We start from the raw sequence: 15,567 nt of genomic DNA on the forward strand, positions 1-15,567 counted from the left end.
AAAATTCAACACGATGGGGCAAAGATCCTGTATTTGGGGACAAATCCAAGGGAGCCAAAAAAGCACCCTGATGCCCTCAGCTCAGAAGACATTGGGGACATGTCTAGACCTTCCTTCCTATCACCACCACTTTTGATCAACAACTTTTGATTATTATGCTAAATGCTTCACCTGCTTGTGACTTGTGTAATCCCACAGTACCCACTTTACAGATAGGGAAACTGAGGCCCAGAGAGGGCCATGCCCTTGCCCTAGGTCACATAGTCTGGTCTCTGCTTCCTACACTCACACATAGGCCAAGACTCCTGAGTATCCCTCCCTAACTCTCCTAATTTGTCTCTGGGGGAAAAAAAGCTAAAATAATGGGGATGGGGATAACATTTCATGAAATCTTTAATGAAATTGGGGGAGGGACACAAACAGAAGGGAGAGGAAATGGGGACAGGCTTGGGGCAAGGGAGATGGGCAGAAGCTGGGCAGGGCAGGGGCTCTCCTCTTCCCTGCAGCAACCCTCCCCCAATCATCCCACTGATGGGGGAGGGAAGGAGGGAGATGGAGCCATAAATATGTCCAGAATCTCAAAGAGGCGAAGGGTAGAAAGAGTGGCTGTGGTGGGAAGGGGCGTCTCAGAGAGGAGGGAGGGGCAGGCCTGGGCCACCCTTGTCAGGGGGCCCTGGCTCCTTGGGCGGCCGGGGGGGCCCTGGAGGATCCCCAGGCTTGCGGCCGTGTTTGCGGAAGTAGCGGTAGCGCTGGACGTAGGCCCGTACCAGGTTGCTCACCTTCACCGGGTTGATCTCACCGCTTTTGCTGTGGCAGATCTGGGAAGCCAGGGGGCACCTGGAGTCACTGCCAGCCCCCTGCAGCCCCCTTCACCTGGGACTACTGAGCAGCACAGTTTGGGCCTGGGATGGGAGCCACTCCCCCAATGACTAGACCAATGCCCACACTTGGACCTGCTAACAACGGGTTCCCCAGTTGCCAAAATGAGCCCAGGTGGCCCTGAGGAAATCCTGTCATCCTCCTCACCTGCAAAACCACCCCCTCATTCCCATCTCCCCACGTGCATACGTCAGTCTGACAGATCTTGCTGCAGCACCTGTCCCCCTGTGCACCCCACCTTGTGGACAGCCTTCCTCAGGATGTCCTTGTATTCCTCCTTGGTAATGTCCTTCTTCTGATAGTACGGCTTGATGGCCAGTTTCACCTCTTCCACTGCCCGCTCCTGTGTGTGCAGCTTCTTCAGATACTGGTGCATTGGTGACAGGGTAGGAGAAAAGGGACAGCAAGGCCCAAATGAATGCCTGTGGAACCTCCAGGCCTCCACTCACCTCTGCAAGCCAGCTTAGCCTCCTTGACCATCTAGCTAGGCCCAACCACACTGGCCCACTGGCAGAAGAGCTAGGAGGTAGAAGTCCTATTTAGGGTCTGCCTTGTATTCTCTTTGCCACAGTCATACTAGCCCACTGGGCATCTCTACACTAGACCCTAAGCTGTCCCAGGCCTGGTCATAACAGGACACATGTATCCCCTCCCTCACAGTCCAGTGGGGAGATAAATGTTAGCCAATCAATTACAACCAGAAAAAAAAAAAAAAAAATTTTGTGGGGGTGGTGCTGGGGATTGAATTCAGGGGCACTCAACCACTGAGCCACATCCCCATTCCTATTTTGTATTTTATTTAGAGAAAGGGTCTGAGTTGCTTAGCACCTCACTTTTGGTGAGGCTGGCTTTTTTTTTTTTTTTAATATTTTTTTAGTTGTAGATGGACACAATATCTTTTATTTATTTATTTTTACGTGGTGCTGAGGATAGAACCCAGTGCCTCACACATGTAAGGCAAGTAAGTGCTCTACCATTGAGCTACAACTCCAGCCCCAAGGCTGGCTTTGAATTCGTGATCCTCCTGTCTCAGCCTCCTGAGCCGTTGGGATTATAGGCATGCACCACTGCACCCAGCCAAACCCTTTCTTTTTTTTAAATATACATGACTTTTCCTAGTTTTTTTTTTTTTTAATATATATCTTGGGGCTGGGATTGTGGCTCAGGTAGAGCGCTCGCCTAGCACGTGTGAGGCACTGAGTTCGATCCTTGGCACTACATAAAAATAAAATAAAGACATGTGTCCATCTATAAATTAAAATAAATATTTAATATATTTATTTATTATTTTATTTATTTTTTATATGGTGCTGAGGATCAAACCCAGTACCTCACAAATGTGAGGCAAGTGCTCTACCGCTGAGCTCCAGCCCCCAGCCAACCACTTTTAATTAAACTTTTTAGGGCTGTGGTATGAAAATGTCACAAGATCTTCGGCAAGGTGGTGGTGAGTCCCAGTTTGGGTTTTCATAACCCTGCCCTGACTCCTGATGGATGGCAAGATGGTGGGGCACTTAGGGGAGCCAGCATTCTGGCAAGAAGCAGAGTGTGTGTTTGGAGGGCAGGGGTATGTGGCTGAACTCAGGTTGTATAGATGGCACACTGGCACTGGAGTCCTGGTCTACCACTCCTGTAGGCAACCAAACTCTGTAGCTTGTCTATAAAATGCCGCAGTACCTATGGGAAGGACTAAGGTGATGTTCACTGAGAACACAGCACAGGCTAGACACAGCATGGACTCAAAGGGAGCAGGATTATTGGGGAATAGGAGAGAATGTTGAGCCTCATAGAAGAGGCTCTGCCCTGGCCAGCAGGCTAGAAGTCTACACAGCAGAGCTGAAACAGTGGCGCCCCCGCCTCAGTGAAATATTCGCAAAAGTCGCTGGGAATTGCCAAAAGGGGAACAAATATTGTTCAGCAGAGGCCCCCTACCAAGCACAAGAGGCAATCCCTTAGCAACACCACCAGGGAGGTCCCTTTCCTGATCCAGACAACTCTAGCCTCTGCCCCAGGACCAAAACACATGGGAGCAGGCAAAGGATCCTGGGAAGAGAAGGGATATATGGCTACAGTGGGGCAACATCTTGGATGACATGGCCACAAGGATGCAAACTGATGAGCTGCTGGGGAGCTCTATTGAAGGACTTCTCAGGTTTTCCCAGCCCAACAGAAAGTGGGTTTCTAAAGAGATACAGTCAAAAGAAAGAGAATGTTCCTCCCATCCCAAATGTGGAAACAGAAGACAGGAGAGGACAGACCTACTGTCAGAGCACCACAGCACATAGCACATGCCATGGACAAAGACCAGCTACACTATGGCCCCAATGTTTCTCACATGGGGATTTCTATGGGGCTTCATCTGGCTTTCCCTTTGGCACCCTCTACTAGACAGGTAAGGGTAGGCAGGGTTATTGGATGAGAAAGACATGTAGCTAGACCTGACCTAGCGGTAAATAGCTTCTGAGCCCCAAGAGTAGGAACTGAAAAACCCATGTCTGTATTTGCCTGGCAGCCATTCCTCTTCCCTTTATCTGGGAACATTTTCTTGACTTCTTTTGAAAATAACCCCCTCCCACTTACAAAGAGAAAGAGGGCAAGAGAACAACAAGTTACTGAGTGGCAGACTTGTCTGTGTGTGACTGTGTACATGTGGGTATATTTACATACACACACATATTCATAATGTGCTATTAATGTGCTATATATATATTATACATATATTACACACACACATACAATTTTCTTTAAAAACCTGCCAGCCCCCTTTCCCATTCATCCATTCTAGTGGAAATTTAGTTTCTTATTATTTAATAACTGATTAATACACTTCTCCAGGGCCCAGCTCACCTTGTCTGTGTCCCCTCGTCCCTCGGAGCTGCTGCTGCCCTCTCTCTTGTCAGATGCAGCGGCCAGCCCAGTGGGGGTGGGTGGGGTAGAGCCACAGCCCCCCAGGGGGAGACTGCCAGGAAGCAGGTAGCTGGAGGGGCCAGGTGGTAGACCCAGAGAGGTGGGCACAGGAGCTGGGGCCACCCCCAAACCTGAGGGTGGTTTCCGGTGGCTGAGGATCTGTGGGAAAAGGTGGCGGGTGGGAGGCAGGGAGAGTTGCACAAGATGAGCAAAGAGTAAAGGGAGGTGGAAGGGAAAAAGGAACTTATACCCTCACTGTTCCCACCCTGATTTTCCAACACATCTAGGGCAACACGGTCCTCTTCTGGCCAATACCTTGCCCCAAGGCCTGCTGGGAGTTGTAGTTCTTCTCCTAACCAGAGGCAATGGACAAAGGAAAGGTCTGTGGGGACTCTTCCCTAGGGAAGCCCACCTGGTTGGTGGCCTGGATCAGCTCCTGGGCCTTCGCTCGGCTTGCCAGGTTGGCTTCTTCCATCTTGAAGAGAAGTGCAGTCACTGCAGGAGGTGCAGAGGTAATGACATAGACATCAGGAGATAACAGGAAAGGAGATGGTGAACCTCACCTAGCCACCTGCTACTTTCTCCCACCCTTGGCCCGTAAGCCATAAGGCTTCACATACTTAGAACAGGAAAAAGGGGCCTCTGCCACTAAGAAAATCCAGCCTCAAAAAAAAAAAAAAAAACCAGAAAAATAAAAAATCACCCCTTACCCTGAATGTTCTTAGGACTTAAGTGTGTGTGCATGATTAGGGAGAATATGATACCATGGTTACCAAGTGACAAGATGGTGGGAGACTGAGACTGTGTCCTACCCACCCCTACCTTCCACTCATGGAGTCCCAGCCTCTCCCCTTAACTCTGCAATCTGGCAGAGTCAACTGCCATCCCCTAAGGGACATAGTGCCCTGTTCAAACCATCTTTTCTGATTCTTCTATCCTAGTCTGGCTCTAGGGAAACCCCAGATCCAATGGCTCCTCCAGTCTGTGCTGGCTGCCATCTGTTCCTATTTGCCCTGCTCTCTCCCAGAATGCCCTGACACTTAGATGCCTCTGGAAAGACCCTGATGGGTCCTCAGCCACCAGCCCATGTCCCTACATTCCTACCCCTCCCAGGGCATCCCCTTTGCCTTTAAACATGTATCCACCAGTTCCTATCCTTGAACCTTTCTCATCTGCACACCACCCCACCCCTGCCAGCTGAACACTCACAGGCCAGGACGCCACTGGTGGTGCAGTCCACACCAGCCGGTAGGTTCCAGGGCATGGGCGGGGGCAGTGTGGGCAGCTGGGAGACACGGGTTGCTGGCCCATCCTCTGCCCCTGAGTCTCCAGCTGTGGACCCTGCACTGGGAGCAGTGCTAGGGGCAGCTGCAGCTGTGCTGGTGGCTGTGGTGGTCGCAGGCTGTTGCTCCTCCTCCTCCTCCTCCTCCTCCTCCTCCTCTTCTTCTTCCTCCTCCTCCTCTGCCCCACCTCGAACCCCAGCCTCTTCAGTAGCCTCTTCAGGCAAGAAGGAGACCTCAGGAGTCTTACAGCTACTATCCACAGTCTGTGAGTCTGGAGTGAGTGCAGGGGGTGGAGGGGCTGCCTTGGGGGGCGGGGTGCTAGGGGCCTTGGCTGCCCGCTCCTCCCCAGACCAGGAAGTCTCCTCTGCCCCCTTGGTTCCAGCAGCTTGACTACAACTATCTGCCTTGGATTTCTTCAGTGACACAGGGCCCCCACTGCCGCCACTGCTGCCTCCACTGCGGATCTTTTTCCTGGTCTTGGATGGCTTGGTCTTTCCCTTGGTCCCCTTGGCTTTCTTGGCCCCAGCCTTGGCCTTGATCTTGGTCTTTTTGGGCTTGGTGCTGCCTGGAGCAGCTTTGGCTACCTCTGTGGGAGCCCGCTCATCAGGCTTGAGGAAGGGGGAGCGGCTCTCCCGGTCACGGCTGAACTTGACTCCGATGGAGCCCAGGCCACCAGATGCAGCATCCTTAGCTGGGGTGGTGCTGCTGACACCTTCCCGGATCAGAACTGCCACCTTGGACTGCAGCTTCACTTTCCGGGAGGAACAGGAGGAGGAGGAGGAGGAGGAGCCTGAGCCACTGCTGACCAGAGGCTTTGGTGGGGGCCCTGAGGAAGGTGCTGACTCCTTGGGAGGCCGGGCCTTCTTAGACGACCTGTCCCTCTCCCTGTCTCTGTCCCTGTCCCGATCCCGGTCCCCCCCATCAAGAGCCTTCCGCCGAGAGCCCTTCTCCCGGGAAGAGGAAGAGGAGGAGGCAGCCCCTGAGCGCCGACGGTCCTTCTCACTGCTCTTGCCACCCCGCTCTTCCCCACTCAGTCCCTCTGAGTCGTACAGGACCTCACGCTTGGGTGATGAGGCTGGGGCCGGTGAGGGTCCTCGGGGGTCGGACTTGTCAAGCCGGCCCACAGTGATGGTCCGCTTGATGGCGAAGAGATCATGGTCCGTGAGGTCCTGGATGGAAGGCGGCACGGCCCCCCGGCGGCGGCTGTCCCGTTCTCCGCTTGCCGAAGTGGAGCCTGAGGGCTGCTGGGTGGGCACCGGTACTTTCTCGCCTCCATCCCCAGACCGCTTTTCACCCCGGGAACGTGAGCGCTTCTTCTTCTTCTTGCTGCCGCCACCATCCCGATGCTTGCCTCGATGCCGCTCACGCCTGGAGGATGACGACGAGGAAGTGGCCGGGGGCGGAGAGGCTGAGCGCCGCCGTCTCCGTCGTTTCTCCCGGGACCGTGACCTGCGGCTACCCCCGCGGCGGCGGTCTGAGCTGCGCGAGCGGCGACGGGCAGAGCGGGACCGGGAGCGGCGGCGGGCGGACGAGGAGGTGTGGGAGCCTGGCTTGCGGTCCCGAGAGCGGTGCTTCTTGGAGTCCCAGGGGGAGGCCGGTGCCGGTGGGGCAGGCTGGGTGCCAGAGGAGGATGAGGCTGCCTCCTTGGCCTCGCCCCCGCTGCGCTTGCGCTCCCGCCTGGACTTCTTGCGAGTGGGTGGGCCCACAGCGGAGGCAGCAGTCGCAGTGGCGGTGGTCGGGGAGGGCGAGCGCTGGCGGTAGCGCTCCCGCCGCTGGGTCAGGATTTTGCGGCGGAGGTCCAGGCCGCCCCAGCGCGTGTCGGCAGCAGGTGGCGCGGGGGCCGGCTCCCCTAGGTCCACCTGTAGAGCTCCCTCGCCATCGGACTCCGCGTGCAGAGACAAGAAGTCATCCCCCTCAGGGGCCCGAGGAGCAGGAGGCTGGGGCAGGGGCTGGGTTGCAGGGGTGACCGTGGAGGCCGGAGGAGGCCGGGGGGCCCTGCCACTGGCCCTGAAGAGGGAGAGCGCCACCCTGGGCTCTTCCTCTGGCTGGACGATCTCACCCTCCTCAATCTCTGAATCGGCAGGTGGCAATAGTGGTGGAGGGAGAACAGCTCCACCAGCTGTCACCACCTCCACAGAGACCTTGCCTTCCCGACAGGCCTCTGCCTCTGTCCCTACCACAAAGACACGCCGTCGGGTGGCTCCATCTGCTCTCGTGGAGTCCGCTTGGGGTGGTGTTCCAGGGGCTGGAGTTGGCTGTGGGGGCTGTGGGTCCGGGTGGGGACTCTCATCACCTGGGAAGTCCTGGCTCAGGCTATTATCATCATAGATGCCTGCCAGGGTCTCAGAGATGCGGCTGATGCTCTGGGACAAGCCTTCCTCCTCCTCCTCTTCCTCCTCCTCCTCTTCTTCCTCTTCATCTTCCTCCTCCTCCTCCTCCTCAGGTGAGGGAGTCCCAGCTGATGAGCTGGGGTTGGAGCCAGTGGGCTCAAAGGGATCATACTTTTGCTCTGGAGCAGGTGGTGGGGAATAGGCCTCATCGGTGGGGTGGAAGGGGTCATAGATGTCAAATCGGGGGGCAGGAGGAGCTGGGGGGGCAGGTGGGGGAGGAGGAGGAGGAGGGGAAGGGGAGGATGAAGAGGGAGAAGGAGATGGTGAAGAGGAGGCAGAGGAGGGGGCAGGGGGTGGAGCAGGGCCCCCATCTCCTGTGCCCAGGGTGAGGAGGTGGCGGGCACAGGTGGGTTGAGAAGAGTGAGACTGTGGAGAAACTGCAAAGGAATAGGGCAGACAAGAGACATTGTCAGGGGCACTCCTTCCTGTCCCCCGGTGGAGGGGCCTGCAAGGAGGTCTGTGCCCATCACTGGCCCTCCCACTGACACTCATGCCACAACCAGGTGCTACTCAAGTGCTTTTCGTGGGTGCCATCTAGAGGATGCTCCTAACCCTACTCCAAAAGTACATGACCCTTGGGGCATGGGAGGCCTTTGAGGGAGAGAGCTGAGTATCATTCCCATGGGCAGGCAATAGAGAGCAGGGACCAACCAGGGTGCAAGCCCAGTCAATAGGGCCCTCAAGCCTGCACTCTCAGGCTGTAACAGCATCACACACTGGCCCTTGAAGCCTAGGAACCACCTTGACCAATAGTGGTAACATCATCACAGCAGAAACAGGCTGGAGCAGGAAAGCCAGGGTTCAAACCCAAGTCCACCTCCAAGGCCAAAGCAAGCCCTGGCTTGTGATGCCAACTGCCTGCTGTGGGAGTCTACCCCATTTTTGTGGAGACAAATATGAAGCTGAGAAGGTTAAATGGTGGTCCAAACCAAGGAGGTTGCAGACCTCACGTGCCTAGACAGCTGAAATCCTCCCAAGCTCTCCACTGTGACATGAGCCCCACCCAAAGGGCCACACCTGCTCCCGACTCAAAGATACCACTAATAGCAATGACTAGAGTTGGCTCCTTCCTCTGGGCCAGGCACATGCTTTGCAGATCACTTCCTTAGTTCACCTTTCTAAGACCCCTCTGCACTAAGCGCTACACTCTGGATGTCCAATGTCACACAAGTGGAGACAGTTAATAGGCTGTGCCAAAAGTGAGGAGCTGGGCCTAGATTCAGATGTACGCATCTGCACATGGGGGCTGTTCTCTCAACCACACCACCAGGTCCCTGCCTTGCCAAGGGCACCAACATGGTCAGGTGAGGACAGTACCAGGAAAGCAAGGGGCTTACAAGGGCAGCTCTAGAGCCACCTTGTATTCAGATCAAGATTCCTGTCCTCACCAGTAATGTGACCATGGACAATGGCTCGACCTGTCTGCCTCAGTTTCCTCATCTACAAAATGGAACTTGGTTCATTTATTCAACACATTTTTACCAATCCCCTATTTGTGCCAGGCTCTGTTCCAGTTACTAGGGATAAAAAGCAGTGAGCAAAACAGATAACAATCCAGGCTTTCTGGGAGCTTATGCTAGAGAGGGGAGAGGGAAAGACAGGTACCAAGTCTAGCTCATAGGCTGTCAGCTGCTGAGGTGCCTGGAGAATAAGGAAGCAGGCAAACCTGTGTTCACCCCGCACAGGTGACAGCAGGATTCAGGGAGTGGTGATGGCACCTAGTGCCCAAAGAAGACCTGGAGAGTGTGAGCACCTGTTTGCCCTTGTCATTACCACCACCTTCAGCACAACACAGCTGAGAGACTACAGTAATCCAGAAACAAAGAATGACACTTTCTCAAATAACCTCTATAACAGGACAGGATTATGATGATTTTGTTCTTTTTCCTGAAGTTTTAGTATTTTTCAAAGGAAAAAGACAAAAAGTCAACTGGAATTAAAAAATAGGGGTGGGGCTAGGCACTGTGGCACACACCTATAGTTCTACCTACTGGGGAGGCTGAGGCAGGAGGATTGCTTGGACCCAGGAATTTGAGGTGAGCCTGGGCAACACAGTGAGAATTTTATCTCAAAAAAACAGAGGCTGAGAGTATAGCCCAGTCAAAGATCACCTGCCTAGCATTCACAAGTTCCTGGCTTAGATCCCTAACACCACAAAAAATAAGTAAAAGATGAAATATAACTCAGAGCCCTCTAAAAATAACTATTAGGTCTTGGATACATCTATGTCACTCTTAAGGTCCAGGCATCAAATACAGTATTTTGCCTGTTTCTGGAATGAAGGTTTATTGGAAAGCTGCCCTACCGTTGTTTACTTATCCTCTACAACCTCTGATTTAAGAGAAATTTCAAAGCACACTTATGGGCCCACAAGAATGACATGGGCCTAGGCACCATGTGTCTAAATGTAACCTGGCACAGGGGGTATATAAGCCACATTCATTAAGGGAACTGGTGTCATGGCTGATATGATGCCACGTCTGAGACAAATACACCGTCTACCCCTCTCTACCTCCTTGAACATGTGTGTTCATGCAGAAGTGAAATCTAAACTAATAGGAGTCCCAGGGATCAGCAGCATGTTGTTAAAAAAGCAAATTCCCAGACTCCCCCTCAGACTGCAAAATCAGAATCCCTGGGCCTAGTGATGTCCATATTACTAAGTATCTCAGATGTAGGCTCAAGTTGGAGAAGCACTGGTTTAAGCTACTCATGGAGGTCTATTGCCATGTGCAAGGTTAGGGAGCAGATTCTTACTTGCACAGTACACACTGTAGAAATAAAAAGCGTGGGCTTTAGACTCAGGTCCACCTTAGCTGAAGGCCTGGGTCCACTACTAAGCACCTGGCTGTGACGTGGATCAAGTGCCTTCTCACTTGCTCACTGTTCACTCCTCTGGAGGACGGAGACTCTTGAGCTCCCCTCCTGGGGAGAGGAGTTCTCAATGTAGTGACACCAATAGTTAGCACTGGACACCAAGGGTTTCACAAGTGCTCATTGCTCCTACTCAGTCCATCCCTACAGCATCCATTTTTATTTTACATATACCTGTGTGTACACATAACTTTTACTGCAATCCCACATGAAAAAAGTTAAGTATTTTTGTATAAATGACATGATTATCACTACTACTGTTACTAAAAACAGCTGACTCCCACATAAATCCAAGACCACCTGCCCATCTCTGCCCCAGCCTCACATACCCGTTTTGCCTGTCCTCCAGGCCCTGAGACGGGGCAGCAGGCTGGGCACAGATAGGGGGATAGGATCCCTGTCCCCAATTCGGACCTCGGCCACCAGCTCCAGCATGTCCTCACTTCTGCAAGGCGGAAGGAGTAGTTGAGCCTCAGGGATGCTGCGGCTCTCAGATCAGGGCGATCCCCATTCCAACAGCCCAATGGCCCAATTACTCACTCGCCAGGCCGTAGGTCTAAGCGGCTGGGAACCCAGGTATCCGGAGGATCCAGGATGCTTACTAGCCCCGTGAGGAAGCTGTCTGCAGCCATGTCCAACACCTGGAGTAGGCCAGGAGGGGCTCCATGCTGTGAGAACTCAAATATTATATCCCCAGTCCCTAAGCTCTCAGGAACCCAGTCACTGAGACCCCAAGAAAACTCAGGGTCATACCTATTCCCTTATGCTGCCTGCTATCAGAAATTAAGACCCAGAGATCAAGCCCCCAGAACTTCCTGTCGTCCTCTGTCAGGACCCCAGATCCAGGAGATTGGTTGCCTTCCCCATTCCTCCAAAACCAGGAGTGAAGGTACCCAGCCCCTCTTACTCACAGTAGCCGTGTCAGTTCCCCCTGACTCCTGGGGACGGGGCTCTGACCGTGGGCTCCGGCAGCGCCTCCATCGAAGGCCATGACACCGAGAACCATCTAGAAAAAGAGATTTGCATGGGGATTGGAGACAGAACTAGTCACAAAGACCTCCTGGGGGGGGGGGGGAGCCTGTTCTAGTGCTTGACAATGGAACCATGCATCACCTCCCAACTCAGGCCCTGGAAGGCTTCCCAACAGCCTCTTCTGGGGCTTCTCATTCACCCAATTGTTCTCATGCTCACAGGATGAAGTCCACATGCTTCAGCTTGATGTTCAGCCCCTGCTGCAACCCAGTCTCCACAGACTTCTCCTGTTCCCCCTCATATCCTACCACCCTGCTCACACCCTCCCGCACCTAGCCCCAAGGAACCACAGCCAGTCCCTTAATGCCATGCCCTTGTGCCACATACCTGCTGCCCACTTGCCTAATAGGCTTCCCTCCAATCAGACAACTCTGATACATTCATCAAGACCCAGCACACCTGTTACCCTCCTAGGAAGCCTTGCTGACCTTCTCCCTCCATGCTAGTTTGGGGAGCTCTCCTGCCTTCTCATAGTGCATCGGGCTACCTCTAGGCTGTGACTGTCTCTCCCCTGCTCTGGACTGTGGGCCCCTCAAAGGCAGCTATGAGGTCCAGCCTATCTTTGGCTCCCTGTGCCCAGCACAAGGATGGTACCCAGTAGTCCCAGGAAAAGCTTATCCAAATGATATAAGGATAAAGAATGCAGAGAAGGTGAGGCTGAAAAGAACCAGAACCCACCATACCTTTATCATTCGGCAGATCCCCCTGCAGGGAGCTTCCCACAGCCTGCTGAATGGCCCGCTGGGGAAAAAGGGGGTGGGTGGGGGGTGGAAAAACCAAGAGTCAGAGGTCTCAGGTAAACTACCCTCTGCAACCTCTGCTGCTTGGGAGACAAAACATTCCAGACACCCCTACCACCAAGCAGGAGTACTGAGCCAAGAATGCAGGCCCCCAGCTTCCTCCCTGGTCTCCTCCCCATAGGCCCTGAAGACAGGGCCCTGGAATCTGGACTCCCAGCACTTCCTCCTCCCTCAGCTCCAGGAGTCCAGCAGCCTCACCAGAATAAAGGCAGAAGGAGAAAGTGTGGGGTCTCTATCAGGTGGACCATCACCCCGATCCTCGCCTGACTCCTCTGTCTTTCCTCGAGACTCATCTTCTTCCTCCATGGTCACCTGGTGGTCAAGGGGCAACAGTGTGGAGTGGAGGCCAGGGAAGGGGATGAAAGCAGAGGATGGATGTGAAGACCTCAAGGGCCTCCAACAGTGCCTCCATCAGCATCCTCTTCGGCATCCCTCCTCCTTTACTTTATCCCAGTCTATCCTGTCCTTGGGAGAGTGCATACACACATGGACTAGAGCAATTCTTTCTTTTCCTGGCTTTCACCTGTCAACAGGTCTCCTCGGTCACCTATTTCAAGATCTTGCTCCCTAGTTCCCATGGCTCCCCAACATCCTATCCAAACTTCAAGACCTCACTCCTTACCCTCATAGGACTAACACAGACTTTTTTTGTGTGTTGTGATTTCAAACAGTGTGTTCCACAGTCCCATAAACCCACCTTTCCCAAACTGATAATATACAAGTGTACTAGACATCATCCAATGCCAGGTACCACATAGCTTCACAGGGCATCAATTATCCTCGATGGTGAGGGACCAAAGAATTTTTATTTATATATTAAAAAATGGAGCCGTGAGATTAGTCTGCAAAATCTGTAATGCCACTTTTAAAGCAAAAATGCTAAAGAAAGGCATGCTTTCCCCTAGTCTCATGGAGGCACTTGCCTGTTACCTTGTTGCCTATCCTGTGAAGCATGGCCAAAGCCCTGGCAATGCCACAGAAATTCTTAAGATTACAGTGCCAGTTAAGCAGCTGAAAGAGCATCCTTTAGACTGGCAGATGTCCTGATTAGAACTTCAGAAAATATGAATATTACAGCTGTGAGCTTTGTCATAACTGACAAATCCGCTGCTCAGAAAACAATACCCAATGTCAAAATTCCTAGAAAGCTTCAAAATCCCTAAGCCATACTCTGTGCTTATCTGTAAATGGCAAAATAGTAGCATCTATCTCAGAGAATAGCTGTGAGAATTAAAAGTCACAGACTCATTAGCACATCCAAAGTGCTCAATACACATTAATAGTAATTATATCGTTAGTTCTTAATGTCCAGTTTTCCCCTACATCTGTCTCCCCCACTTCCTCTGCTACAAATCTGTGAAGAAAAGACCTCAGCACCGGTCTCTGACTTACTACAGATTTTTCAAGCTGTGCCCAATCTTTCATTCACATATTTAACCTCACAGTACTCTAAAAGTCTGCCTCTTCTCTAACCCCTCACAGACACATCTTGCCCTGTTATACTGTATCCCAGTTTCTCTAGCCAACATTCAATACCCCTAGTCTTGTGGACAGTTCCCAGCCCCATAGCTGCTCTCCAGCACCTCCTAGGAAGCACATGCTACCTAGAATAGTCACATATCCAAGATCTCCTGCCTACAGACTTGAAGACCCACAAACCCTCTGCAGCATATTACTCTTGAGTCATGCTCTCAGCTCCTTAGATCTTTCAGACCTTAGAAGGTTCTGCAGATAACTGTAGTTCTCAAACTAGAGTCCGGGAGCAGTTTAGTACATCACAAATAGCTTGTTACAAAAAGTAAACAGAACATAACAAAAATTCTTCACAGTGCTTCACAAGTAGTAAGAGGAAATATCAATTCATGGATCTTGCATATTAGTTACATGCATATGTTGTTATGCACTGAGTTTCAATGAGAAATGTATTCCTGACTGCCAATCAAGGTTAAAAGAGTTTGAAAAGCACTGTGCTGGGTAAGTGTAGAAGACCTTACAGACCCTCTCAAACTTTCATGGACTAATTCTAACTTTCTTTACAGCTCCAGGACAATGCAAAAAATTTAAGCAATTTTCATGTGAATTACTTTCTGAAGGGCAAGTACATTTGAGGTGGGCAAAATATCCAATACTCTATTTTGCATTATTCTCCACATGTTTATCTGGCCCCCAAAGGCATTTGAGTTTGCTTCAAGCATAGAAATTGGATTCTTGCAATTCCATCAAAGCCATCCTAGATGGTTCCAGGTCCTTCTAACTGCCCCCAGGCTCCTGTCACCCAGATCAGATACTTGGAGACCCATCCATGATTCTTAATACACCACAATATTTGCCTCCCATCCCTGGTGGGGGGTGGGAGGGGAACAAATTTCATTCCTCGAGGTGGCCTTAAGCGACTTTTCTACCCTCAGAGTTCTTCCAGGCATGATAAATAGTCAGACCTATGTAGATCAGCCGCATCCACAGACCAGCCCATGTAGACACTTTCCAGTCCTAACAGACATACCCCAGGCTCTGTAGGTAGCTTTGCAGATACTCCTCAGCTCTTGCAGACCTCCTTCACCCCTGGGACACAGCTCAAGATCTCAAGATGGCCCCAAAACACTCAGCAGACCCTATCCTCCGGTCTGCCTATAAAGACGAGCTACAGTGTCTACAGACACTACCCAAGTCAGGTATATGATGGAGAGCAGGCCCTAGGCCCGGTCCAAGCCCTACGGACGCCCCCAGTCCTCTCAGGGACACCCCGTAGACGCCCCCTGGTACCCACAGACGCGTCCAGGGGCCCTGAGAAGGCCCCCTGCTCGGCGCCAGGCTTCGCCACCGCAGCCGGGTTCGAGACTACGCCGCTAAGCCCTCCAGGCCCCGTGGCGTGGCGGGGGGTACCCCGGGACAACTAGCAACCCGACTCCGCCCCGCCCACCCCAATAGGCCCGAGCCCCGCGGCCCGGACCGCCGCCGCCATCTTACCCCGCCGCTCGGGCTGCGGCTCCGGCCCCAGCGCGGGGCGGGGCGGGATGGGGCGGGGCTCGAGAGCAAAGGGGGGAGTGGGCGGAGCTAAAGCGCCGCCGAGCTTGCCGGGATTTCAAGTACCGAACACGGTGCCCTGAAGGCGGGCAGGAAGAAAACCGGACTCGGTTTCCCAGCAGGCGATGGGGTACATGGAGCGGGGTACGCGCGACGCACGCCGGGATGCGTAGTCCGCGTACCGCCACCGTCGCGCGGGGACAGCAAGGGGGTGAGAGGTGAAGTGGGCGGAGTTGCTGTGGCTCGCGGTGAGGCCCCACAGTCCCCTGCGCGCGCGGGGAAAGGACGGCGGAATCGGAAGTGGCGTAAAATATTGCTCAGCAGAACAGATGCAAGGGAATTGTAGTTCCACCGAGTGAGCAGTACTGGCTGGAAGTC

General features: G+C 53.0%; 1 protein-coding gene across 3 annotated transcripts; it reads right to left on the minus strand.

Moving 5' to 3' along the window:
• Positions 1–375: 375 nt before the first annotated feature.
• Positions 376–15,236, minus strand: Scaf1 (SR-related CTD associated factor 1). Of its 3 annotated transcripts, none has more exons than XM_027920307.2 (11): positions 15,133–15,236; positions 12,364–12,477; positions 12,049–12,106; positions 11,245–11,339; positions 10,874–11,001; positions 10,663–10,778; positions 4,996–7,836; positions 4,199–4,281; positions 3,727–3,945; positions 1,118–1,246; positions 376–818 (listed from the first exon to the last, which is right to left on the minus strand). In XM_027920307.2, exons 2-11 carry the CDS (start codon positions 12,469–12,471, stop codon positions 627–629), a joined length of 3,969 nt encoding a protein of 1,322 aa, XP_027776108.1. In that variant the 5' UTR covers positions 12,472–12,477; positions 15,133–15,236; the 3' UTR covers positions 376–626. The 3 variants fall into 3 exon arrangements, with proteins under 3 accessions (XP_027776108.1, XP_027776109.1, XP_027776107.1); XM_027920308.2 differs by having other exon boundaries at positions 10,874–10,974; positions 15,133–15,235; XM_027920306.3 differs by lacking the exon at positions 15,133–15,236 and adding an exon at positions 14,669–15,078.
• Positions 15,237–15,567: the final 331 nt, after the last annotated feature.

The sequence above is a fragment of the Marmota flaviventris genome, chromosome 18, assembly GCF_047511675.1.
Source record: "Marmota flaviventris isolate mMarFla1 chromosome 18, mMarFla1.hap1, whole genome shotgun sequence".
NCBI lineage: Eukaryota > Metazoa > Chordata > Mammalia > Rodentia > Sciuridae > Marmota > Marmota flaviventris.

Excerpts from the sequence above, each read along its gene's own strand:
- Scaf1 (XM_027920307.2), bottom strand. The coding sequence starts at position 12,471 with ATGGAGGAAGAAGATGAGTCTCGAGGAAAGACAGAGGAGTCAGGCGAG. Across the intron at positions 12,107-12,363 it reads CTCCTTCTGCCTTTATTCTG|CGGGCCATTCAGCAGGCTGT; the intron begins GTGAGGCTGCTG and ends CTTTTTCCCCAG. Across the intron at positions 7,837-10,662 it reads CTGGAGGACAGGCAAAACGG|TTTCTCCACAGTCTCACTCT; the intron begins GTATGTGAGGCT and ends ATTCCTTTGCAG.